The sequence below is a fragment of the Macrobrachium rosenbergii genome, chromosome 54, assembly GCF_040412425.1.
Source record: "Macrobrachium rosenbergii isolate ZJJX-2024 chromosome 54, ASM4041242v1, whole genome shotgun sequence".
Lineage (NCBI taxonomy): Eukaryota > Metazoa > Arthropoda > Malacostraca > Decapoda > Palaemonidae > Macrobrachium > Macrobrachium rosenbergii.
The window spans coordinates 19,921,070-19,947,602 of record NC_089794.1 but is presented as its reverse complement, the minus strand read 5'-3'; the positions used below and the strand labels follow the sequence as shown (position 1 = coordinate 19,947,602).

Here is a 26,533-nt window from a genome sequence, read left to right as displayed (position 1 = left end):
TAGTATACACACCATGCAATTACAGCAGAGTACATGCTCACACAATGAAACTAAATCACTTCAAAAATATTAATGTGAAGGACAGTTTTTATATCTTTGATTAACAATGATTTGCAGCAGTGTGATTGCCCATTCTGAAATGCAAATACAGTACAGGTACATATGTGCATGTTAATTACACTTTATTTAACCGAAGATCTCAGAATTTCTGAGCAGGTGATTGCCAGATTGACAAAGACTGACACTCACTTTTCAAATATCACTTTTTAAGCAGCAATTTAACAATCTACAGCAGGTACATTACATCAGGTGAATGTAACTATATTGTACACTGTAGTTAAAACTTTTTTGCACGAAGAAAATATAACCACACTTACTTGACTTCCAAACCACAAACACAAAGTACGAAATATCAATTTTTCCTGGACCTGCAATGCATCCGATAAGTAACAAAATCCCACTACTGAAGGTCCATTAAGTTGAGGTGCCAACGTACAGTTTAATACCCTTACATTTCACTAAGGGTGGCTTTCTATTTGCCCATGAGCTTGGACAGTGTGCTTTACAATATATTAAATACAGTATTCACAGATGTAAATATGTAATGTGCATATAAGAAAGAGCTATCACAGTAAGGCACATACATGCAGTACCTCGAGCATGTCTGTCAAACAAGTGTAAACTGCAACTTCCTCAAAACAATCGATTAATTTACCACATCAAGTGGACTGCCAAAAATCCCCTCTTGAAAATGTTACCTGAACTTCAACCATAGTATTGCTCAGGCTCTTGCTTCTGCAATACCCAGCAATGGCAGAAAAAGAGAAAGAAAGTATTAAAGCAGATTACACCTGGTTATGAACATATGACGAAGAAAAACTGCTCAGCAGTTGTAATTGAGCCAGGTGACCAACATGTTTCACTTACTCTCACTCCAGTAACCACTTCTCTTATCTCCAACAGTGGAGAGTATCAACTTTAAAGAATCTAAGGTCTGCATTTGGCATATATAAGTAACTGCGACATATTAAGGATATGTGCCAGTGTGGGAAAATCTTGATAAGCCAGGCATTTAGCTTCCTTCAAAACTACTCTAATATCTCACAAATTACAGAAAATGTACTTGCAGCAAAATGAAAGGGCAATCACAAAGTATTTATGGATAATATTTACACACTGACCTGCATCCTATGTAAACACTGTCATCCAAGAGGAGTTACAGGGGGACCTTTCTGAGGCTGAACATGATCTCTCCTAATATATTCTCAAAAATCTGTGGAATAAATAGTAGAAAATAAAACCATGGCAATGAAAAAACTTGCAAAATACACCATAGAGCATAAAATATACAGAAACAAGAAAATGCTGTGTAATTAAAAAAGTAAGATAGATGGCATCTAAAAGGAAAAAATGGCCCTTTCGATCAGTGGGGGCTAGGCTCAAGCTTCCAAAGAATATGGGGTTCATTTGAAAGACGTTACAGAAGGTAATAGGAAATAAAGAAAGAGGAGATCAGTTACTGCAAAAGAAAAAACAAGTTAACAAATTGATAAATACACGGATAAAAATACAAGGACATTGCATCAGTCTCAAGAAAATGATCCCTTGCAGAGCCTTCCACGGATTACTACCAATCTTTTCAGAACCACTTTGGTGACATAATTTTGATCATATGCAGCACAAACAAAGATTTGTGAACAGAATATCAGCAGAAAAACACAGGGCCTATAATACGCAAAAAACAATTTCACAGGTATAATACATGATATGATAATATGATATGACTTCCATTATTATTATTATTATTATTATTATTATTATCATTAAAAAATAATCATAGTAGCATGAGTCTTAAAATATTATTATTATTATTATTATTATTATTATTGCATCTAAATATCCCACAAGTGAACAGAACATTATAAGGCCTGTACTGCTCTGCCTAACAGAAATATGAGCAATTACAAAGGTTTCAAAGATGTGTGATTGCAAAGCGCTAAGATCCTCAGCTGGTAGATGGTTTACATGTGGTGATCAGGACCAAAGAGCAGTGATTTAGAAAAGGTGTAGATATGAAATTATCAGGAAAGAAACCAGTAACAAAATCATGGGCAATGAAGCAAAGATGAAGCAGCAAGCCAGATGGGAATTCAGGCAGAAAGTCCACATGGCTAACAAGAGAGGAGAGGATCATTTTAAAACTGACCTTGTCAGAGGAACAAGTTGCTTAAAAATACTAATAATGATGGTGATGATAACTCTATTAATTATCAAACTTTCTCCCACTTCAACTTACAACAAGGTCAGGTCTCAAGCCACAGACTAACTAGCTACACTGGAAGAAACCCATAATACTTTAACGTGCAAAATTTGATTTCAAAGATAGTGAGGTAAAACAACCAGACTAAGAAATTTCCTTACAGCAACTTTCTTCTCCCTCAGGGGGCTTGGCTTTTCAGCAACTGCATTCAGTCTAAGCACTGTGGCTATAGCAAACATCAGATCAATGGCTTCTTTTGCTTCACGATTACTTTGTAAGACTGAAGCTGCAAAAAAGATAAAAAACCTCATCATTAATATCTCTCCACCATTTCAAATAAAGTGTCAAGTGGTTATAAAAGTACAAAAATTAATTTTGCAAATATGAAAAGTAATGAACAACTAAAAGAGGTAATGCTTACATAAACATGTTAACAAATACTGTTACTAAATTGAGACAATATGTTATACTTGGTATCTGCCCATCTATGACAAGTCTTCTCAAACTCCTCTGCCTTCATGACCATTGTTTAGTCACTCTCTTTTGTAGGGCCTTGGTCCTACTCTCTTAAGTTTCCCAGGAAGGAACAGGGGTCCTAACAGCTGAAGAACGTTTTGTGTTTATTCCCCCTTGGACACTTCCGGTTCCAAGGACTTCCATGAGCCTTGTAGTTGGTTCTTGTCAGCAGCGTTCTCAGCTTCACCTGTCACTTCACAGGCTGCTGTCAGAAATCATACTCATAGAGGCTGAAAACCCTTATGGTAGAATTCAACAGACTACCAACCCAAAAGGGGTCCAAAGAGAAATCAGCCTGCGACGATAGACAAGTTATGAGGAGAGGCAATAAATAAATAAATGTGAGGAAACCTGAAATTCAGGAGACATCAGCAGAGAACAGGAATGAATCTGCTCCTCGCTCAAATATTTGGAGATCAGAAGATTCTACAACTCGAACAGTTTGCACTACTATTCCACATTTTAGTTGTGTCCAAGTCGAATTCCTACCATCACATGGCCAGTTCTAAGGATTTGTTTTTTCATAAGTGGCAAAAGCTGGAGCAAGAAAACCTGAATTTGTGAGGACAGGTAAATGAGACAAGAACAAAAGAAGTGGATGAAAACTGAGATACAAACTTGAGGAATCACCAGAATTGTACATGAAATTTTCTTCAGATAACCTGGGCTTTGATCAAGATGGAAATTCCAAATTGAAAAAGCTAAGAAGCTGATAAAAACTGAAATCTCAATGGCTGTGATTGTTTGGACATGTGATGAGAAGGGATGAGGAACAGTTGGTCTGAAAAAGCAGTAGATACGGAAGTTGTAGAATGAAAACCTGCAGGATGACCCAGAAACTTAAGGAAAAAGGACTGGTGAAGGCATAGAATGAGCTTAAAATGAGCTTAAGACAGAAAAGATAAGAGAGAATTCATAATTCACCTTGTCTCAAATTCCATAAAGCCGATACAAAATTGTTTATGAAGATAATGCTGGTGAAACTACAACAGCCAAGCAAGCATTTGACCAGAGAAGACTTCAAGTTCAAATGTTACAAAAAGATAAAATAAATTTTTCACAAATTACTTGTACATGGGAGGTAAGAAATTTAAATCCTTTATCTGCTTATACTACAACTGAAAATAAATTGGTCACCCCGTTTCATGATATTAATGTTACCTTGATGTATTTAATGATACTATGGAAAAATATGATTGCAGGATACTACTGTATAATGACAGCATGCATAAAGAATCTGGAGATACATTTACCTGTCCCTTTGTTAGTTTCCATAATGAACTTCAGCCCTTTAATAATATTCCCCATCTCGTAAGTCTGCACTTCTTTATCAGCTGATCCTGTAGCTAGCATGAAGAAAAAAGAGGAAGCAAAACAGGACAATTAATATACAAAATTCAGCCTTGTTTAAAACACACCATTAAGCATATGAAATTAAAAATAAAAGTTTGCAAAATACTGCAAACTTAGCATAAGTATATCCATGACTGTTCCATGCATCACTCTCATCAACCTTTAAAAACCCTGTATAAATATTTTCCTCCTACTCAGAGAGAGCATGGTACTGAGTTAAAATCTGGATATGAAAGTAACCCTACATTAGAAGTCTCACTCACAAATTTCATATATATATACAGGCAGTCCTCGGTTATCGGCGGGGGTTCCGTTCTGGGAGTGTGATGATAACCGAAAATCGCCACTAACCAAAAATCGGCAATTTCCAGCGCTTTTTCAGCGATTTTCGGGCTTGTCAGCACTGAAAAGTGCCGATTTTCGGTTATCGGCGCCTCTGTTAGATATGTACTGGCGCCAATACCCAATTATCGGCAGCGATAAATGGAAATTGGCGATTTTCGGCACTGAAAATTGCCGATTTTCGTCGCTAGACAAGCGCCATAAAACTGGATCGCCATTAACCGAGTCCGCCGTTAACGAGGGGACTGCCTGTATATATATATATATAGAATGAATCTATATGTGTATGCTTTCATATATATATACAATATATATATATATATATATATATATATATATATATATATATATATATATATATATATATATATATATATATATATATATATATATATATATATTAGTATGGATGAATATATATGAGTTTCAGTGAATTCTGTTTGTGGCGACTCATTTGGCTTCAGAGAAACTGACCGATATAAAGCCACATGCTGCTTTTCATTATAAATGCAATAAAAACCAATTAGATTAAACAAAAATCAAGGAAAAGCTTCTCTCAGCTATTTTGCAGCTGGAGGACCCATTTCTATCTTGCCTGAGAGAATGCATCCATATGACCACAACCGTAACAAAAACCGAATCTAAGTAGGAGGGTGCATAAACTGAAACTTGACCACAAGGGTGTTTCTAGATGCTAACAACCTAATCATGGTGTAGGAATGTGACTCTTGCAAATGAAACTTTTACCATCCACTGAAGGGGATATGAAAAAATGTCCACTTTTACTTTTATAATGTACTGTAATTCTATAGTCACTCTTGGGTCTTCCCAAGCCCCCAAGTTATCAAATCCTTGCTGCCTGGGTCGAAATCTGCCAAGTACTCTCCTGGATCCCAGACGTTCTGCAAACACTAATTTTGTCTTCAAAAAAAGTCTCCCATATAAGAGGCCAGATGTTCATTAAGGTACTGTACAGTGTACCAGTGATTTAACATGAGCCATTCAAAGCAGTTTGATGAGGTTTAAACCCTCATCTCTTGCTAGGTCTTCTATTCATTTCACCAAACTCATTAACTTCATTCTGCCACTCAAGATTTATAATGAAGAAATCCTTCTAAAATTTTGGTGAGGCTGTCCTGAAACTGTCTGAGCACTTGAATTATTAAATCTCTGAGAGACAAAAAGCTAGAAGTTATATTTCCTAATGATTCTGATGATTGCTAAAAAGGTGCACTCAGCAAGGTTAAAAATCAAAAAAGTCCTGCAGCTTTAATGTTTCTCAGTATAACCCCGTTTGCTTCAGAGCACAATGAAGATCCAAGTAAATAAACCTGCAAATCATGAGCCTTTCACAGCTTTACAATACTGAAACTACTACTTTTCTGCTTAATCACCAGTCAGGATTGCTGTTTTTAATGAGCTTCCTCCAGCTGTTTCTATCCTGAATGGCTCATTTCATATACAGTTTTGGCAGATGTTTTACAGACTGATGCCCTTCTTAACTTCAACCTTCTCTATTCCTCCAAGCTTGGGACCTACACCGAGTTGGTCTGGCTTCCCCCTGCAGTGGCTAGGTTTTAAAATACCATAACAGAATACATAAAAGCAGAACCAGTCAGAGGTGGAACAGCAGAATGCCTGCGTCTGTGCTCTGCTGAAGTCATTCCTACTATTTTTCAAATTTGGAAAGTTATTTTGTTTGGAATAATTCTCCTAAATATAGTTATTGTACAACAAATAAAAACTACGTACAGTACATATTCATCATGACAAGATTCTGTCAGCATGAAGCATGTATGGGTAAACTGCAGAGTGAAAGTGGATGTTTGGGTAAAATGTCATTTGCTTTTATCCAGGAAATAAATGGAATAGAAATAAAAGATGGGAAAAATACAAAACTGAATGAGCAGACTGAGTTAAGCCTGAAGGAGGAAGCAAGTCGGTGAGAACAGTGGTACATAATTCCAAAGTTTGGCAGAATAATGGTAGAAAAAGTAAACAAACCTTGTAATAGGAGAACTGCAAATTCCCACTGAGGAAATCTAAGATGGCTGCATCATAAAAAAGTCACTTTGATAAAATAAACAACATACAAAAAACTGAGACTGTAGCACTGTAATTCTTTAATGACTTCAGACTTCTGAACATAAAACAATCAGTGAGAGGTCAGGGTGCCCTCACAAGTTTCACAGCAGTCCACAATAAAATGACACACAGACCAAGTTTATCAAGATGAATACCACTGGATTATCACCAAAAACAACAGAATACACATTTAATTCAACATGCCATTCTTGAAACACAACATATTTTAAAATAAAAATAAACAACAACAGCATACCAATCCTACAACACAAAATAAAGAGGATTTTTAGCTGAACGTACTTGCACCACTGGCGCCATCTAGGAACATTCTCTTCCTGGGTGGAGACTGATCAGGACAGCTGGAGGATGCCCTGCCTTCTCGTTTTACAGATGACGGGCTTGACTCTAAGTTACTGGTAAAGGATGAATTACTAGCTTTATAAGTATCTCTGCATGAGCGGCTTGTACCAGGGACTGGCGAAGGTGGCCTAGAAGACCTAGAACAAGATCGTTTTGATTAGTATAACACAGATTTACAAGCGACGATAAAAACTACTTGTACAAATTACCTTTTTTTCACATTTTTGGGAAAAACAGTCTAATAGCTTCAGTTTTATGTGCAACTTTCTTACAAACACTGTCATTAACAGGCAGTGAAGAAAAAACAAGCAAATGAAGGATACCATTTGTTATCACTGACAAACAACTCACAAAATACCCATCTACATTTGACTCTGCTTAAAAAAGGCACTGACATCGAGAAACTTGTTCAGCTAAGCAATAAGCCTAATTACTGTTATATAGGAAAATATTTTGCTTCTACCCTCCCTTCCCCTCTTTATGAATATTTTGCAAGATTCTCAGGGAGTTAACTTTTCAGCCAGCAAAAATTGCATTGCTCTGTAGTCACTGAGAGTAGCCTATAGGCTCATCTCTTTTATTATTTGCAGTTTTCCCTCACCCAGTCATGTACCTCCTGTCAGCATGGTTTCCAATGTTTTTTAATTGCTTTGTTCTGATTGTTAACAATTTTGTACTTGGAGGTTTTGTTTACCCTATTTTTGGGACTGTTAACATAGCCTAATCTATACCCCTAGCCTTGCCCTGATAGGACTTCATTGTTTGCAGAGCAATGTCTGCTTAGGTAATCCAATCCTGTTTGATTCTGTCGCCGTAAAGATTAACTTTGGTTGTCTTGCTTTTTTTCTCAGCCTAGTACATTGGCATCATCTGCCTACACTCATCACTCAAGCAGCTGTCTACCAATCAGCGACACCTTTCCTTGATACAAGAGCAACAGCGTCTTTCATTTGCCCTTCAGAGATCTAACCCTTTTTCACACCACAATTACCACTGCTCAACACCCTCATAGTTCTCAATTGTCCTTTTGCCCAAAGGAACCAAGGAAAGACTTCTTTTGAGAGACCTTTCTACCTTGTACGTAACGTGACCCACTAATATCGAACTAAAACTTAGAGCTTAAGAAGCCATAATTATTTTCAATTTCATCTGCAAAGGACTAACATGTGGGTAGGGTGGTGAGCAAAGCTACCAGCTTAACTACAATCATCATGCAGTGCATATTATCATGCTACACAGTTAATGAAATCACTTGCTAAAAATTTTTTTGGCAAAATAAATATCTTTTTTACTGCTGATTAATGAATGCTTTAGGATAAATTAAAAATCCAAGGATATTTGCAATAATAATAATAATAATTATAATAATAATAATAATAATAATAATAATAATAATAATAATAATAATAATAATAATAATAATAATTATGTACACTGCAGTGACTATTGCACTGTTTTTCTGTGGCCACTCCTAGCTACGGTAAACTGCTTAACATTGCAAAGAAAAATAATAGTTATAGGCAATATTACTAAGCTTACTCTCTACCAAATATAACTGCTTTTCAAACAGTTTCTAATGATATCACCTGAACCTCCATTTACAAATTAAAGACTAGCTTTATCTGATCAACCGAACAACTTTTCAACTTCTACCTTTGATATATAATAAAATGCAATCATTCCAATGAAAGAAAAACTAGCATGACACCCATACCTGTCTTCAGTTCTGATGTCTATCTTATGCATTCTCCAGGCTTTCATTGTGAGCTTTGCTTTTGCAGCATCAATCAACTTTTGAGGGTAGCAGTTCAGACCTGAAACAATACATGACACAAAATACATACCTGGGATACAATTTTGATATCTCTCTCTTTAATGCTGGATAGGCAATTATCAATTCACCCATGAGTTGCGCGTGGCCGTTCAGGCTGTCCTTACTTTAAAATGTCATCTCAGTTTGTTATGTTTTCTATGATAGACAATTGTGCTTACTAAAAAAGCAGCTAGTATAGGGACGACAGAATTTTCTGTACAATAACACTAAGAGAAATTCTTTTTTCAGGAATAATTGTGCACTCCAATGGTTAATATACCTGGATTTGTAGTACTTCATCCAAATATAATCCTCTTTGGGGAAAACTAACAACATGAGGTAAAATGCTACAGCAAAATACAAAAACCCATACGAAACCAAAACTACAAATCAACAAAATCATCTTAGATCAACAACGAGGAAAAGTGTAGAACACCAGTAAGTTATCTTACCTATTATCGTTTTGATCAAGTCACACTTTAGACCCTCAACGTCAACTAACCGCTTGCGAAGAACTTCTAGTGTCACTGGAGAAATAACTGAGGTCATCAAAACACAACGGTTTCTCTGTAAGGAAATGCAATAAATCTAATTATCTAAATACAATGCCAAATTTGCCCAAATCACAAAAACTACTTTCCTTTTATCTTAGAAGATGAAATCAATTTTACTGTTAGCAAGATCATTCACACACATGTATATCATGTTCCCACAAGTTGATTTGTAGACATGCGATACAATTCGTAGAAAGGATGTCATTATAAGTTCTTTAAACTTTAATGAATGCAATCAATAGATTTGTAATTGTCAAATCTCCTTCACTGCTGCTCACGTTAACTTTGAAAGATGTCTACAACAATGTAAAACTGGAATATTCTTTTTCGTGGGAAAAAAATAAACCAAATAACATATGCAGCACAAGTAAAGTGACTTGCAGCCATACAAATTCATGCATTAATACAGCCACCTTTACAAGTCAAGGCATTTGACATAATAATCTGGTTATATTACTCTACTGAAAGAACACAGCATTAGCTCATTCAAAATGAAGAGCGCCATTAAAAAATATTCTTATTATGCAAAAAAAAAAATAAACCATGCACATTACAACAATACATCCTGTGGTCTCTTGTATGCATTCATATGCAATTTACACCACTTTATTATACTCATTTTCCCTCAATTTCTATCTGCATTTTGTAAAAGGTTTTGCTTGGGTTTCTTTCTGGAACTGACATCAGAAGCTAAGTAAAAGTTTCACCACATCTAAATATTCTCTCAAATTTCCACGAAACATCTCGCTCTTCTTCTGTATTTCCTATTACCTTCTGTTACTTCTTTCAATGAATACCATATACATTGGATGCTTGAATTTCAAGTCAATGGCTTGTTCTATATGAATGGGATTCATGTTCTGAATGATAATAAGAATACAGGCAGTCCCCGCTTACCGGCGGCATTAGTTAATGGTGTTTCGGCGTTACGCTAACGACATCATTAACCAGATTTTATATGCCGGTAAGTGGTTTATCAATGGCGGTAAGCGGTTTATTAGCGCCGATAACCTGTTAACGACGTCGTTAAGCCGTTTGTCGGCACTCTTGTCACTGATTTTCGGTTATCTGCGATTTTTGTTTAGCAGCGCTCAGCTGGGAACGGAACCCCAACCTTTAACCGGGGACTGCCCGTACTATCTATCAAGTATGTACAGTACCTTAAAATGAGATCATCAGGAGTACTGAAATCAGTCTAGAAATTTATACAAAACTTCAATAAACAATGACCAGCAAGAACTACATTTTAATACTTACAATGTACTTTTCAGTGTGCTTCTTACCAATGATGTGGTTAAAAACACCAGGCGTCTGTCCATGGGCTAAACACAGGTTGCATCTGTAGTACGGTTCGTCTCTTGGATTTCTACGATATCCCTCCACCATCTGCAGTCCTAAGATGGAAAATTAAAAATGATTCCAGCTTATTCTACACACTACAGCTTTTGCGCCAAAACAGTCCACTGCATTAGAGTATGGGGACATTTTGCAAATAACCCAACAAGATATAATACAATAAGGACAACCCTGCTGATACCCAAGTGACATTGCACACCAGAAAGTCTGCTGAATTGGATCAGAAAACTTTAGAGACAGGAAAGCTACAGTTACTAAATGGATTTATGGCTAATAATTCTAGTTAAACAACACCAAAATATACAAGAGCAATACTGAACAAAAATGGTTTCAACACAATATTAACTAAAAACTAATTTAAAAATGACTTTTAAATCTAAAAATAAATCTAATCATGTTATAGAACTTACCTACATACTGATACAGTATATCCCCAAACTCTAGACCGCATTTTCTTGATAACTCGTAAAACTTATTAACCATAAAACTAGTGTGGCAATAACTCAGAAATGACAGTAATAAAAAAAATATTTTAAAAAGTTTTTAAAACACGCTTTCATTAAAATGGACTAAAAACTAAAAAATAATTTTTTGAGATACACCACGATTTTCTTACAATTAATCATGACTATAAAAATAAAAGCCTGGGGGACAAACATGGAAGGAAATACTACAAGTACTTTTTCTTGCAGCATTTCCTTCCATGTTTTGTGCCCAAGCTTTTATTTTTATAGTCACGATTAATTGTAAGAAAATCCTGGTGTCTCAAAAAATTATTTTTTACTTTTTAGTATATTTCAATAAAAGCTTGTTTTAAAATGATTATTTTTTTTTTATCCTATACTTTTTAGTCTTGACAGATAATGTAACCGATTTATGATTGTAGCTAACAAAATTAAATGTGACATTCTATAATATCCTGTCGACCCAAAGGAGGTTTGAAAAATCCATAGAGTTATTAACTTATCCTACCGAGTCAAAGAGGGTATGAAAATCAATAGAATTATTCACTTCATACAAATCCTGAGATACTGGGAGAGGTCACTGTAGGGTCACTAGAGGTCACTGCCAACCTACTGACCATGCAAGGTTGTATTGTCACTAGGATTGAGTAACATGCAAAATTTCAAGTCCATCGGATGAAGGGAACAGGTCGAAAACTGAGTTACAAGATTTGACCAAGACAAACACACAAACAGACAAAAAAGCAAGCTAAATAAAAGTGTATAATAACAGAGAATTGGGCTGGTACGCTATGAGTTGTAAATTCTCAATTTAGACTTGCTGGATTAAAGTACCTTCTTTCTACATACATTATAAACAAGTTTGTGGAGAAAGACTGGCTTTGGGCAGGATTAAGCATAAGCTACCATCCCAAATCTAGAGGACAGTGAGTAATGGAAGGAAGGCCAGGCACTGGGACCTATGAGGTCATTCAGCACTGAAAGGAAAATTGAGTGAAAAGATTTTAAAGGTGTAACAGGAGGAAAACCTTGTACTTGCACTGTGAAACAATTGTTAGGAGAGGGTGGGAAGCAAGATGGAAGGAAGAGAATATGAATGGAGGTATAGTAAAAGGAATGAAAGGGGTTGCAGCTAGGGGCTGAAGGAACGCTGAAAAGAACCTTCAGTTAAGCCTACAATACACTGCATGAGGTGCGCTGATAGCACTGACTCCCTCAGGTGGACAATGAGTAATTCCAGAGAGTTTGTACCAAGGCATCTTCATTTTTGGAAATTGTGTCCCAACCCTTGGGTGCTAGTGGCAATGGTGGAACTTATGCAGAAAAAACTTTAAATGTGACTAAAAACATTTCATACATTATGATTATTTTACAACACCAGAATGGTGAATGACAGTAGTCTAAAAAGCGACAAGAGAGACTGAGAACCAACTCAAAAGGTTCATGAATGTTCTACAAACTCTGATTCACGTAGGGTCAACAAACTCCAGGAGTCAAAAGGCAAACTAGCTTCAAGTTCTATTGTTGTTAAGAGTCTGTTTCCCTAGAAGCAGCCTGACGAGAAAGCAGGGCCAAGACCTGGCAAAGACGAAGAAGAAGAGCCAGCCAACGTTCCTCAACAGTAGTAGTCAGTATTATGATAACCAAAGACCAGGGTAGATGAGAACCCCATCCGTCATACCAACAACAAATCCCCTCAAGAGAATGTAAAGAGTGAAGATGGATGACCAGCTGTCTGCACAACAGCTGCTGCCATGACTGAGGAGAGCCACTTTCCCTAAGGTTATACCTAATAACTGGGGCTCTAGAAGATGCAGCAACCACAGAGGTCCAAAAATGATGGGAAATGTTGCTCTACAAGTATCTTTGGGGCTTAAAGAAATCATAACCATGGACAATGAGAACAGGAGAGTTGGAAACAATTACCACTACGGCCACAAATGAATCGAGAGATGAGAATCATCCGTGCCTCAAGGCCACCTGGAACTTCCAAGTTTGCCTGCATTGCCTGAATACAAAAGTCCACATAGATACCTTGACTGTCTCCAGACTGGTGCGACAATAATAGGCCAAGGTGGTGAATCTGACTGCAGAAAACAGATCCAAGGAACCCTGCTAAACAAAAACATACAGTACAAACAGGACTTGCCACTGATGTCAGGGAACTTCACAGAATTCTGAGAAAAATCACCCCAAAAAAACAACTGACAACAGGAAGATGTAGGATCAACTGAAGTATGACTGAGAATTCTGACTATGTTACAAGCAAAGAACTCAATCACCAAAAGTAAAGATCCCTAATCTTATCCTTCCTTAATCACAGAAGGTCACACTGAAGTGGAAGGCAAAAACCCCAATGCTGTGACTCCACAAGGGGTGAAAAACGTGATCAAGTCTGAGAAGACTAGCTGTAGATAAAAAACAAGTTCCAGGAACAACAAAAGTACAGAAATGGTATGAACCACAGGATTATTTCTGAGGCTTACAATGGAACAACCATGGATAAGGATCTTAAAAAACACTGCCTGAGAGAGGGATCCTGACAACCTGAGGACATAAGGAAGGACTGAATAGTGCTACGAGACAAAATTGCAAGGGGGGAACAACCACCGAGGCAACTGCAGAGTACCAGATTCCAGAGAGGAACAGGAAAACCAAAATCCTTCCAAACCCATAGCGCAGAATGAGGGTGTCAGAGCAAACCACAAAAGAACCCTGGGGGCAATAGGCTCATTCCCTTCAAAGACAAGGCAACACTGTCATGAAAAGGACCAGGCCAAGCTTCACCAAGCAGCGCTATACATCAGCAACTCAACATAGGTAGAAAATCCAGCAAGACCTCTCCCACAATGAAAAAGAGAAAAAAGGATGAACCACGAGTGGCAAAGCACAAAAACAGCAAAAAACACTTGCAGTCCTAGGAAGAATAGTGCCATGTCTAGTAGTGTCTACACAATCACAAGGTACATAGAAGAAAAAATGATTAGTGTCACCTTGTGGCCCCATGGAGTTGGGCAGTGCATGCAAGGAGGGAATATTTTTTTTATTTTGCAAGTGGTTTACCTGGATGCATTCTGCACAGACTAAAGGCTGTGCATGAAAATTGGTAAGTATAACCGTAAAATCTAAAAAAATACTACTGATTAATCTTCAGAACCTTTAAACAAGTCTAATATTCCCTCTAATTTCTGTAGTTAAGGCTACAACTGTTTTCACACGAGAAAACCTGATCACTCATATATATAAACACCTAATGGCAGATGAAAACTAACAAAAGGTGTAAAATGCTATAAATACAAAAATGCAATTATATATTTCAGTGAACATAAATGAAATTTATTATACAAAATAAAAAAAACCTGCACATGCTTACCTACAGCTGGTATACGACTAAGCAGAAGTTTGTGCTGAAGTGTATGTGGGGGATAATTGTAAGACTGACCTTGGAAAGTACCCTCCACCTTTGCTAAAGGGATGCTGTTCAATTTCTGCAAGAGAACATCAAACTATAATTGCAATACAAACAAAGAGAGCAGGATTGAGTACAAGGTTAATGGGCCTGTTATACAAAATAACAGGTTTCACTGAAATAACCAACAAACCCGAGCAGTTCCTGAAAGCTACAATGGATCACGGGAAGCTGAAAGACACAACTGAGTTACATTTCTCGATTCTCATGGAGATCATATGATTAGTTGATAAATAAAAAAGTAGGAGCTAGACATAAATATAAGAAGTTAGAAAACTAAACAGTAAGAGACCAAAGGAAGCAATTAAGGAACACAGGAAGCAATTATCTCCTATGTCATCATCATCGTCACCACTCACATAAGGTTTCCATACTTAGAATATTACTACCCTGATAGACTGCTCTTCTCCCCTTCTTATCAAATGCCCAAACCAACTTTCTTGTATTTTCTAGCCTCTTAATATAAAAACTCTCAGCTAATTCCTCATTTGTTTTGTGATCTTACAAATCAACTCCAGTCAGTCATGGATCGAGTTTTGTAGTTTCAGAATCTCCTCCATTTCCATGGCAAGTGACCATGGGTATACTGTGTGGAAAATAAAGCTTTCATAGAACGGGACACTTTGTTTACTAGTGGTGTTATGGCTTTTCCAACTTCATCCTGACTGTTGTTACTCTTTATCTTACTGTCTCAGATTAAATTTTTGCTTTGTTCCCTTTCCTTGCATAATTAGTCTGGTTTTAGTTTTAAAGTAACCCCCCGTTATCAGAAAGATCATGCATGTTGTTTTAGTTACAAACTATCTGAAAATACTGTGTCAAAATTTTAAGTTAGATTTACAAACCAGAGTCTTTGATGCAGGAGAATTTCCAGGAGCTGAAAACAGTCACTGAAGCTTGATGAGGTGGTGGTTAATTTGTGGTAGTGCCAATTCTTCTCTTCACATCTCCAGAGAAGTACAAGAAGTACAAACTGCATGAGGAGAGTCCAGGGCAATCTTCCTGTCTTAGGAGAATTGGGAAAACAGGACGGTCACCAGCAAGCTCAAACACCATCAGGTCAACCCTACTTGTGGGGGACATTTTGGCTGGGGGTAGGTGAGCATCATCATCAACCTTTGGAGAAGGTACATGCCCAAATGAAGTTTGCTTGGGCTTCATGTAAGAGGTCCTTCAAGACCACAACTACTACTTCCTGCAAGGGAAAGGGGCAAACAAGAAAGAGGAAGAGCTTGACAAAGAGGAAAGTATGCACTTGCATTTCTTTACCTTGCTCCTTCCAGACATCATTCTCTCTCCTACACTGGTCACAGCATGAAGACGAAGATCCTAATCCGTAGGATATCTCCAAAAGGTAAAACATCTGTGACAGGTGGGTTAGCAAGGTTGGCCTCCTTAGCAGGAGAGGAGCACAAAGTAACAAACCACAAGCATGTGCATAGGGTTCACCAGGATGCCCAGGCCATCAGTGCCAGAGAGCACCTGCTGGCAACCAACTTCACACCTGTATCCCCCTCAGACCAAGCCAGAGGGAACGAGCAAGAGAGGAAAAGGAAGAGACAAGACGTCCAGCAGGAAGATACCAAAAAGATGCAGCAGTGTTGTCAGAGGAGTGTTCCCCCCCTGCTTCTTGGCTTTCTATCCTTCATCCCAAATCTCTTCCTCTGTAAGGGAGAACTGCCAATGCATTTCTCCCAGTGAGAGTCAGGGTTGCAAATCCTACTCCAGCAGCAGAGATGATCGGCAATCTTGAAGGACATAAAACAGCCACAAACAAAAACGCACTCATGTTCTACACATCATTGCTCACACTAATCGTGTACCTTTGTTCACAACATCCATTGTTCACAATCACAGCACAAAACAATCATCAACACTTACAATTATGAAGAAAGCTTCACCAAGGCAGTCAGAAATGAGCACAGCACAAAAATGTATCCATAATGTCTGAATGAAAAAAAATGTTGTTATAACAGCCTACCTACCTGCCACAAATTAACCACTTTGTTACCAAGCTCCAACCATTGTTTCCTCCACATACCAGGACTACTCCGACATAAGAGGAGATGGTTCATATTTCCATAAGAACTTATACTAATAACTGAATAAAAAAAATCCACAAATTATACATTTGCAAGTTTAACTTCAAGTTTTGTGTTCTTTCCTGCTTAATTGGCATTCTGAATCATCCCTTTCTCCTTTGTTCTCTCAGCACCCTACTCATATGAAGTCAGTCACATTTGAAAATTCAGCATTTAAACATTGTTTAAGCTTGCAGCCTTCTGTTTACATGGTTTAATAAGATCACTGAGTCTCTTTTGTAGACTCATGCAGCTCACCCAAAGAAATGTTCTTGAATAAGAGGTGAAAACTGAAGTACTGTACTACAGTGTTGAAGGAGTTGCAGTTAAGTGGGAAGAGATCTATGGGACCAAATAAAAGTAAAAGACAAAGCAAAAAAGCTGGGGCCACAGGAACAGAACAAAGAACATTCAGAACTTCTACAACATACTGTAGAAATTCTGGAAAATGTCTTTACAGTTTCAGTCAAGTGAAAGGAAAGATCACATTGGGGTAAACTAATTAGTGATAACCAAGATGTCTTCCCTGCCTGCAGCAAAGTAAATTTTGAAGGGTGTAGCTTCAAGTCCTCACCTTCCGGTTATCTGCCTTATGTTTCTTTCCTGCCAACTGACAAAGGAATCTTACCAGTAAATGTCACTGGAAGGGAGGTGAACGAGAGCATAAGATGCCTTGAGTGATTATATCTGTTGTACAGGTGTCATTGCTTTTATCTTGTTTACTACTTGATAATAATAATGGCACAAAAAAATTAAAATGAAGCAAACTACTAACAGCATGACCAAATTTCAGCTATACCTACTTATCAGACACCAATTATCTCATGTGTGCATGGGAGAGAGGACAATAGAAGCGTAGTCACAATGGGCATTCAGCAAATTTGTCTACATCCCAAAAACTGACTAGTTCTCCATTGGGCGAGTCAGCAGAGTTGTTGCCTAGCACTTGCTAGGCCCGAGTTCGAGTCTCCGGCCGGCTATTGAAAAATTAGAGGAATTTATTTCTGGTGATAGAAATTAATTTCTCGGTATAATGTGGTTCGGATTCCACAATAAGCTGTAGGTCCCGTTGCTTGGTAACCATTTGGTTCTTAGCCATGTAAAATAAGTCTAATCCTTTGGGCCAGCCCTAGGAGAGCTGTTAATCAGCTCAATGGTCTGGTAAAACTGATATAAAACTTAACTAAAACGTAAAAACTGACTGAATATCCCTACTTGCTTTCACGAGTAACAACACTCAATCAAGGAACAATAAAATACAAAGTTCTGTATAATAAACAGTACCTTTTGATGAGCATCAGATAGAGAATGTTCCAAGACACATTTCTCGTTCGACATTTCCTTCTGACACACCTGAAAATAAAGTTTGCATTACTTATCTTGCATTGTATTCATCCAGTGCAAGTAATTTTAATCATGTGGAAATGAGAAGTAAAGAAGAGATTGTTGTGGACATTATTATACACAGATCTGGTGGACCTCACTTACTACAAAGATCATGTGATGTTAACTATTAGATACTATATATTCTTGATCATATTTTTTTATGTCTTTATATCTTTTATAAAGTAAATATCTGATGAATTACAAGTAAATGTTTCCACTTATTTGCTTTCAGCCTCACTTTGTGAATGCTGTTTTATTACTATTATTATTATTATTATTATTATTATTATTATTATTATTATCAGTAGTTTTGCTAGAAGGCCAGTCACAATTCATGTATATACTTGAGATAAATACTGGAGCCAAGCAAGGTTGAAGTTAGACAGCTAGGATAGCTGTTTATAAAAAATAGTTCAACCTAACCACTAAGCTATAAAGGCAGACCAGAGACCAAAGGTATGGAAGAAAAGCACAACTGTAAATAAGTAAAAAATGCGCAGAAGTTTCTCCGGCGCTATCAAGTTTTCTGTATGAGCCGCAGGCCATGAAGCTTTCAGCCATGGCCCGGTGGTGGCCTGTCCTATGGCATTGCCAGATGCATGATCATGGCTAACTTTGACCTTAAATAAAATAAAAACTACTGGGGCTAGAAGACTGCAATTTGGTATGTTTGATGATTGGAGGGTGGATGATCAACATCCCAATTTGCAGCCCTCTAGCCTCAGTAGTTTTTGAGATCTGAGGGCAGACAGAAAAAGTGCGGATGGACAGACAATGCCATCTCAATCATTTTCGTTTACAGAAAATTAAAAAAGGATACAACTGGGGCTGATGGAGCATTGCAAAGAGATTACTAATGTTGGGCTGGAAATTTATGTCTCAAAGCCAACACTTTACATCTAAATTCTTTCAGTTGAACCTGCCTTAACAAAATGCAATTCAGTTGCAAAAGAAATATAAAATACAACTTTTAATACTTAAAATGAGCAACCAGTCCATTACCTTGCCAAGTGAAGTTCCATACACTAACTTAAATAAGAACGAAAGCAGTGTGCACAGTGCCTGAAAGCAGTGTCATAACCTCTCAAACTTCATTTTCAACATGGGTACCAAAATTTGATGTGAATGGTGATGCCTTGCAACCCAAACAGCAAGCACAAGTTCTATTCTTAAAGCTTTATTCTCAAGTCAAAGAATATTAGAGATAGTGTTTCACTGTCATACCATGAGATATGTCTGTAACTATAAACATCACACTACACTAATGTATGATCTTACTTTTGTATGTAATTTTTGTATACAATGTTTGATTTCCTAGTCTTATTCAGCCTGTCCATTGTTTGATTTGCCAATTTTAGCCTTTTACTAAACACCAGCTCATAAGAACCTGTATTGGATATTGTTGCTCCTAAATACTTGATCAATACAGTCTTCTTTATAGAAATACATGCAGGTACACCGGTGCTGCTTAATGACACCGTTACATCTCATAAAATGTGTCATAAAATCATTTTAACCATAAGATATCACATAGTAGAATTATACAAAATCCAAGGTGGTATGCACTAGCATAGGCTATAAGTTTTTTTTGCAGAGAACTACTGTACACGGTATTTCGTAGGAATATGTAATATGGGTACGTACGCACTGTAAAGCACACTAAGACATATAACAGTACAGTAAACGATATCTGTTGTGTAGTTTTACAAACCTAGATCGTTGACTACAGACAATCCTACATTATACAGCATGGTAACAGAGCATCACAAAAAGCTACCATAACTAAGCTTTCATAAATACATTACAGTACTGTACTGTGTGATATAATTCAGCACTGTACACTATACAATAAGAGAATGAAAAATATTGAAGGAAAACTGTGGAGCAATGATGGAGATAAAAAAAAAAAGACATACCTTCAATAAGCACTTACCATGATAGAAGGTTGTAGGGGTGGAGTAGTGAGTGGTTATGGAGGATTTTTTGGTTGATTCATTAAAAATTAGCTAAAAAGCTTAGGACAGTGAAACAAGGGAATTGGATTGGTTGCACAGAAAGACAGAAGAAAGGAAGTGGAACATAAGTACCAAAGCAAAAGGCTAAAAAGTGGGTGCAGCTAGGGAGCAAAAAGGATGCTGCAAATAACCTGTAGTTATTTTCCTACAGTGCAATGTGGGCACCGACAGCACTACCCACCCCCATGGGGACTAATTTTGTAAATGAAGTAGTGGTAGAATTTTGTATTGAAATGTAGCATACATATTTATCATAACAGTTCTTTTCATACACAGCTCCCCATCTGATGAAAAGTTAGGATTAATTAGCCACATAATCTGAGGAATCAAACAACTATTATTAATGTTTCGGTGGTCCATATCATCAAAACAAATTTCCTGGATTCCATACCACCATTACTGCTTTCCTTTTCCCCCCAAAAAAACATGACAGATACACAAAGCCACTTCATGATATAACAACAATTAACAAGTGGACAATGATTCAACCTACAACTAAACAAAACTTACATACCTCACAATGGAATACCATGCATCATAATGGAATGTCATAGAATCAACAAGTACACAATGATCCAACCCACAAGTAAACAAACTACGTACATCACATACATCATAATGGAATGGAATATAGAATTTAGGCCCAATGCAAGGCGCTCGGACCTATGAGGTCATTCAGCGCTGAAACAGAAATTGTGAATAGAAAGGTATGAAAGGTGTAAGAGGAGGAAAACCTTGCAGTCGGACTATGAAATAATTGTTAGGAGAGGGTGGAAAGTAATATGGAAGAAAGAGAATACGAATGGAGGTACAGTAGAAGGGATGAAAGGTGTTGCAGCTAGGGGCCGAAGGGACGCTGCAAAGAAGCTAAGTAATACCTACAGTGCACTGCGTGAGGCACACGGACAGCACTTCCCTCCAAGGGGACACACATCATAACGGAATACCATATAATCAACAAGTACACAATGATCCAACCTGCAACTAAACAAAACTATGTCATCACATACATCATAATGGAATACCATACAATCAACAAGTAGACATTCATGCAGCCTAAGACTACATAAAACCTACGTACCTTGCAATAAAATTCCATACGTCCACAGTGGCTGAGCCTGACGACATACACTTGACCATACAAAATATCTAGAATACAAGCAATCGGTATTTATTTAGAAGCAGAGACAGTGAAAAGCAAGTTAACAATTGCACGATACAAAAAATAACCATAAAAACAATAAAAATACAGACTTTGATTACAAAGCCACTGAGAGAGGTATAAGTTGATATCGACTCTACTATGCATATGCCTGTTGAATTCTGGTTATTTTACTTAAAATTGATATCAACCCACCTCCACCATGATAGCTGATTAGTAAGTTTGTAACATGTGACAAATTATGAATGTTGGTCCACTACACCACAACATTTTTTATATTCAAAAACATTAAGCCACAAATTTCATTTAATATCCAATTCACTATACCCTGGGAGTAATTTACTCCTAAAGGGAACAAGTGGAAAGTGCTTCGTCAACCGTGAGACAGTGACTTTGAACACTGAGCCATCAAGTGGGGAATTTTTGAATACCGATAAGTAAGAAGCTTCAAAATAACCAGCTGTGGGGAGGCAATGAAATCAGGAGAAAGAAAAGTTTTTTCCAGGATATGTCCTTCCCCTCAACCCATAAAAAAACTGTGGTCGTCTCCCAAGCCAGCAGTTACAGTACCTGTAAACTTCCAGGTTACAATTTTATAGTTCGTTTCTGTTATCATAAATTAGAGATTCATGTACACTGTAAGCCTACCTCCCGTAGCTTGCCAACATACTGTCCAAGCCACTTTCACACAAAAAAATGAGATGTAAACAGTGAACGAACAGACTTCAATTTAACACTTTATAATCTGTTTTTGTTATCAAAGATCCTTTTACAATTTCTATTCTGTACACTACTTTATGCCTAATATAGCCTGCAGTTGCAAGAATTTCTCTCTGACAAGTGCATACTTTTAAAATGCAAATGCTGAACACACAAAGTGGTGCACTCTATCTTATTCACCTTACTCAAACTTTGTGTATATACTTCACTGGAAAAACAAAAACACACTTGACACAGAAGTGACTGAACAGCATTCTAAAATCACTTGACAACAGATCTAGCAAAAGGAAAGGGTTGATGCTTAGGATAAAGCATATCAGTTTAACAATAGTTTTTCACTCATTTGGGTACATGGGGAGTTGACAAATGCATTCCAGATTTGGAAAAATTTGGAGACACTTTCTCGTTTGCTAAACTGAGACTGGTTTAGCATAACAATTTTGCAGGGGGAGTTCGCAAACACCTTTTGATTTAGCAGAATTTTGAGGCTATATTTTGTTAAACTGAGTACTGCTGCTTAGCAAACCATAATTGTGTGTGCTAAATCAAGGATATGCTAAAGCAAGGGCACACTGTACTATTAAATAAACATTATCATAGATTCACCAAGTGTTATGTATTACTTACCCACAGCATTCTGGAAAGTCCTCATGCATTTTAAGTCATACGCTGAAAATCTGAATGTCTCCATAATATTTTCAGCCCAGTCCTGGAAGGAAAAACAACACTAAAAAGAATACAAAGAGCTCAACAAGCCATTTATTGAAAAAGTTATAATCAAAATATCCCCTTTAATACCACCTAGGTAACTCAACAATATACAAATGACAATTTTCTTTCAAAGTCAGTAGAATTTTCAACCAGAGCATTTAAGCAGGAGCGTTTCTGGCACAAGCTGGAAAAGGTTACTGAAACTTGACAACAGGATTGTTAATTAGTGATAGGATGGTGGTAAGGGGGGATTCCCCCACACTCCTGTCATCGCCCCGCACTTTTTTCTTTGGCATCATGAATCATTCAAGGTTACTGAGATGGGATTATGATAAAGGGCTCTGGTTCGAATACCTACAAAAAGTAAAATTATACTAGTAATTTGGAACTTGTTCTCAAGGAAATACAAATTACTGCCTGTTACGGAGACTCACTCCTGAGGTGGGAGGTTGTCTCTGCAAATGACTGGAGATGAATTCCACAAGGAAATGCCACTCATCCCCCCATAACCACAAGTTAATGAATTGTTACCGAATTAAACGAACGCTCAGGCCTGTGCTTAGGACACTCCTATATAAAAGGTGATGGCTTTTATTTACGTGGAAACAAAAGTGAGTTGAAGATTCCTTCCACCACCAATTAACCTCATTATTAACAAACTTAAATAACCATTTCCAACTTGTATATTGGGAACACTCTGACATAAGCAAGGATGTATTGTATTCCCATAGGAACAAATATATGAATCATTGCGTCAACATATAAAAACTTCACCAATTCAAAAGCATCTCATATTCACTATATCCTCATGTTTAGAATTACAAAAACCCTGCTGTACTACCTGTCATTTACTACCAGCCTTGTAAAACCTATCATCACCACTTATTTTCTTCAATCTTTGGTAACTAGCCCTCCACATACTGCAAAGTTTGGAAGCTGTTTCTTACGTAAACAGTTTTCAAATTTTTTTTCAGGTTCCAGTTTCTGACTTACTAATTTTGATTCACTGAGAGGACCTCTTTATCCCTTTGAAATGCAGTCCTACAATTCATTCTTTCTTGTTCTTATTTTCCTTGTGTCTAGACCAGACAATAGCATTTGGATGGTCATCTCATCCACCTTTACACTGAAGAACCTCAAAATCAAAACAAAAAATCAAATATATTTACATTACAATATATAATTTTTCTGTAAAGTACTTATTATTTTTGTTAACATTTTTTTGGCAATCCATTGAAAATTCTAAAAAAAAAAAAAAATTAAAAATATTTTACAATGGTATAGTATTTGCTTTTAATTTCTATATACTGTAATGCAACATTTTAAATTTTATGACTAACTGGATATTTCAAAATGCTTCACAAATAATTTCTGAGGGCATTCCTGATAACCACATTTGGTACTTAGTGTATTCTCCCCACACTGCACCAATACAGTACTAAATTCTGTGTCCTAACAGCTCCTGCCTTATGATAAAATAAAAAAATAAAGTGCACTTCTGTAGAATACGTTTATTCATACACAATATGGCAGTGAACATACCCTGGGAATTCTGGCTCTTGACGAGTCAAACATCATGAAGGCAAATATACCAGTCTTGTTGGCAGAAATTCACAGCATCTAGAGAAAAAATGAAAACAATTTAAAAATACATTGGAAAACAAAGCTCCTTCCCAAACTTGGGTATACATATCATTTAGTATGACAGTACTATTAAAAAAATCTGAGTTCTGGATTTCATTCCATGAGTCATTAAAATTTTAATTTCATTGACAATTTTAATGTTAGGATATTATAGATACACAAATAATTCAAAACTCAGCCACAAATATTTTTCTCAGAAGCTCTGATTTATATTCTTTAAGAAACAAATGTCATCTCTGATAGTTTTTGCTAAGATTTTGACATTCAGTTCCCTTACACATATTCTGTCTAACAATGGTAGTTCTAAGAAAGTGCTCCCCACAGAGTTATTATATTAATGAAATTTTTATGACTGAACAATACAGAAAAGGGTGTATATGATATGCAACACAGGTGAGACAACTTGAGAAATTGACCAAAATGATGTGAGAAATTTCTCACATATTTTGTTTATGTTTTTATGTTAATCCCTGAGGGGAAGGTACTAAAAATGGCATCCCACAGATCTTTTCTTCATAAAAGCATGAAAGACAGTAAATTTCTCACATTCTTCTCATCACAATTCTTCAAGTTATCTCACCTGTGTTGCATCATATACATCCTTTTCTATATTATTCAGTCAAAAAATTTCATTAAGAAATAAAGTGCAGTTCTTCCTTCTTGGAAGAACCCCGCAGGAAAACAGTCAATCATTAGGTTAGGCTGAGATAGTCCACGGACCGACCATTTCCATTCAAGATGGCAATGAAGGGGACAGAAGATAACCCTGAATCTGCAGTTGTCCTGTGCTTTGTGTCGGGCTGTCGGTCAAGAAGGAAAAGGCACCCTATGTTAGGTCAAGGAGGATGAGGGAACCTATGTTAGGTCAAGTAGGATGCAGTGCCCTATGTTAGGTCAAGTAGGATGCAGCACTACGTTAGGACAAGTAGGATGCAGCGCCCTATGTTACGTCAAGTAGGATGCATTGCCCTATGTTAGGACAAGTAGGATGCAGTGCCCTATGTTAGGTCAAGTAGGATGCAATGCCCTATGTTAGGTCAAGTAGGATGCAGCACTACGTTAGGTCAAGTAGGATGCAGCACTACGTTAGGACAAGTAGGATGCAGCGCCCTATGTTAGGTCAAGTAGGATGAAGCGCCCTATGTTAGGTCAAGTAGGATGCAGCGCCCTATGTTAGGTCAAGTAGGATGCAGCACTACGTTAGGACAAGTAGGATGCAGCGCCCTATGTTAGGTCAAGTTCTCCAGCCTGAGCTTAGACTCATCAAAAGTAGGCCTAAGCCTATAATTTTTCAGCCTGAGCTTAGGCTAATCAAGAGTAGGCCTAGGCCTAAGCCTACGGTTTTTCAGCCTGAGCTTAATCAACGGCAAGCCTAAGCCTATAGTTTTCCAGCCTAGGGTTAAACAGTAGGCCTAGGAAGTAGCCCAGGCCTGCTCCTATCTTAGCCTCTAATAGGCCTAAGCCAGTCATCTAGGAAAAAAGCTAGTAAAGGGTTATACTAAAACTTTCCTTAACCTAGAAGTAGACCATGGAAAGGTAGTATCGCCCTAGGCCTAGTCTAGCCTGTTAGACCACTGAGCCTAGGCCTAAACAGGATTAACAGCCAACATAGGCTACATAGCAAACTAGGCCTAGCCTAGTAGCCGTGATCAAAGCATTATGTAATCAAAATTAAAGGCTTTGGCCTACGAGAATTATAGGCCTAGGTTAGATCAGTTCCATAGAGCTATGGCTACGATAGGCTACTTCGGATTACGACTATGCAACCTATTTAAAATAGCCTAGTAGCCGTCGGGGCTATTAAATCGTAACATACTGAATTATGTCGGCACTGATAAGTGACAATACAATCAATCAAGGAAAATTTACCCGACAAAAACAGTAGGAAATGGCGTAGAGTAAATCGGATTTAGCGGCAGCTCTGCTCAACCCGGGTCACTTTAACTTGTTCAGTTGTATTCTCGAAGCTTCACCTATGTAACGGCTCCTCAAATTCCGCGTTTTCGGTTTATTTTAGTTTTTTTTTCCATGTCTGTAGTATTTCTTTCTCTTATCTACTTCTTAGACACTTTCTATGCTCTCATAAAACACTTACATGGTGAAATCAGGAGAAAAAAGTCCGTAAAAATCACTACATAGGTAAAAGCTTCCCGTCCTGTTAGAGGTTCAGTTTGGGTGGGTAGGCCTAAACCAACCGTTGCTCTTTAAGCAATGAGTCACGCTCCCACTTTACCTCTTCATT

General features: G+C 37.3%; 1 protein-coding gene across 10 annotated transcripts in view; it reads right to left on the bottom strand.

Moving 5' to 3' along the window:
• Positions 1–26,533, bottom strand: part of LOC136834830 (uncharacterized) — a 28,557-nt gene extending 2,024 nt beyond the window's left edge. The window contains exons 1-14 of one of the 10 annotated variants that reach the window (XM_067097594.1): positions 26,161–26,296; positions 24,190–24,267; positions 22,564–22,645; positions 21,136–21,203; positions 17,938–18,006; positions 14,477–14,591; positions 10,541–10,677; positions 9,182–9,296; positions 8,631–8,730; positions 6,857–7,053; positions 4,030–4,122; positions 2,422–2,546; positions 1,182–1,273; positions 1–795 (exon numbers count right to left, since the gene is read on the bottom strand). The exon at positions 1–795 is cut by the window's left edge and continues 2,024 nt beyond it. In XM_067097594.1, coding sequence (XP_066953695.1) covers positions 1,217–1,273; positions 2,422–2,546; positions 4,030–4,122; positions 6,857–7,053; positions 8,631–8,730; positions 9,182–9,296; positions 10,541–10,677; positions 14,477–14,591; positions 17,938–18,006; positions 21,136–21,203; positions 22,564–22,645; positions 24,190–24,225 — 1,194 coding nt within the window. In that variant the 5' untranslated portion in view covers positions 24,226–24,267; positions 26,161–26,296 and the 3' untranslated portion in view covers positions 1–795; positions 1,182–1,216. Of the gene's footprint in view, positions 796–1,181; positions 1,274–2,421; positions 2,547–4,029; positions 4,123–6,856; positions 7,054–8,630; positions 8,731–9,181; positions 9,297–10,540; positions 10,678–14,476; positions 14,592–17,937; positions 18,007–21,135; positions 21,204–22,563; positions 22,646–24,189; positions 24,268–26,160 lie in introns of all 10 variants that reach the window. The other 9 variants (XM_067097591.1, XM_067097596.1, XM_067097593.1 and 6 more) reach the window with 9 other exon arrangements.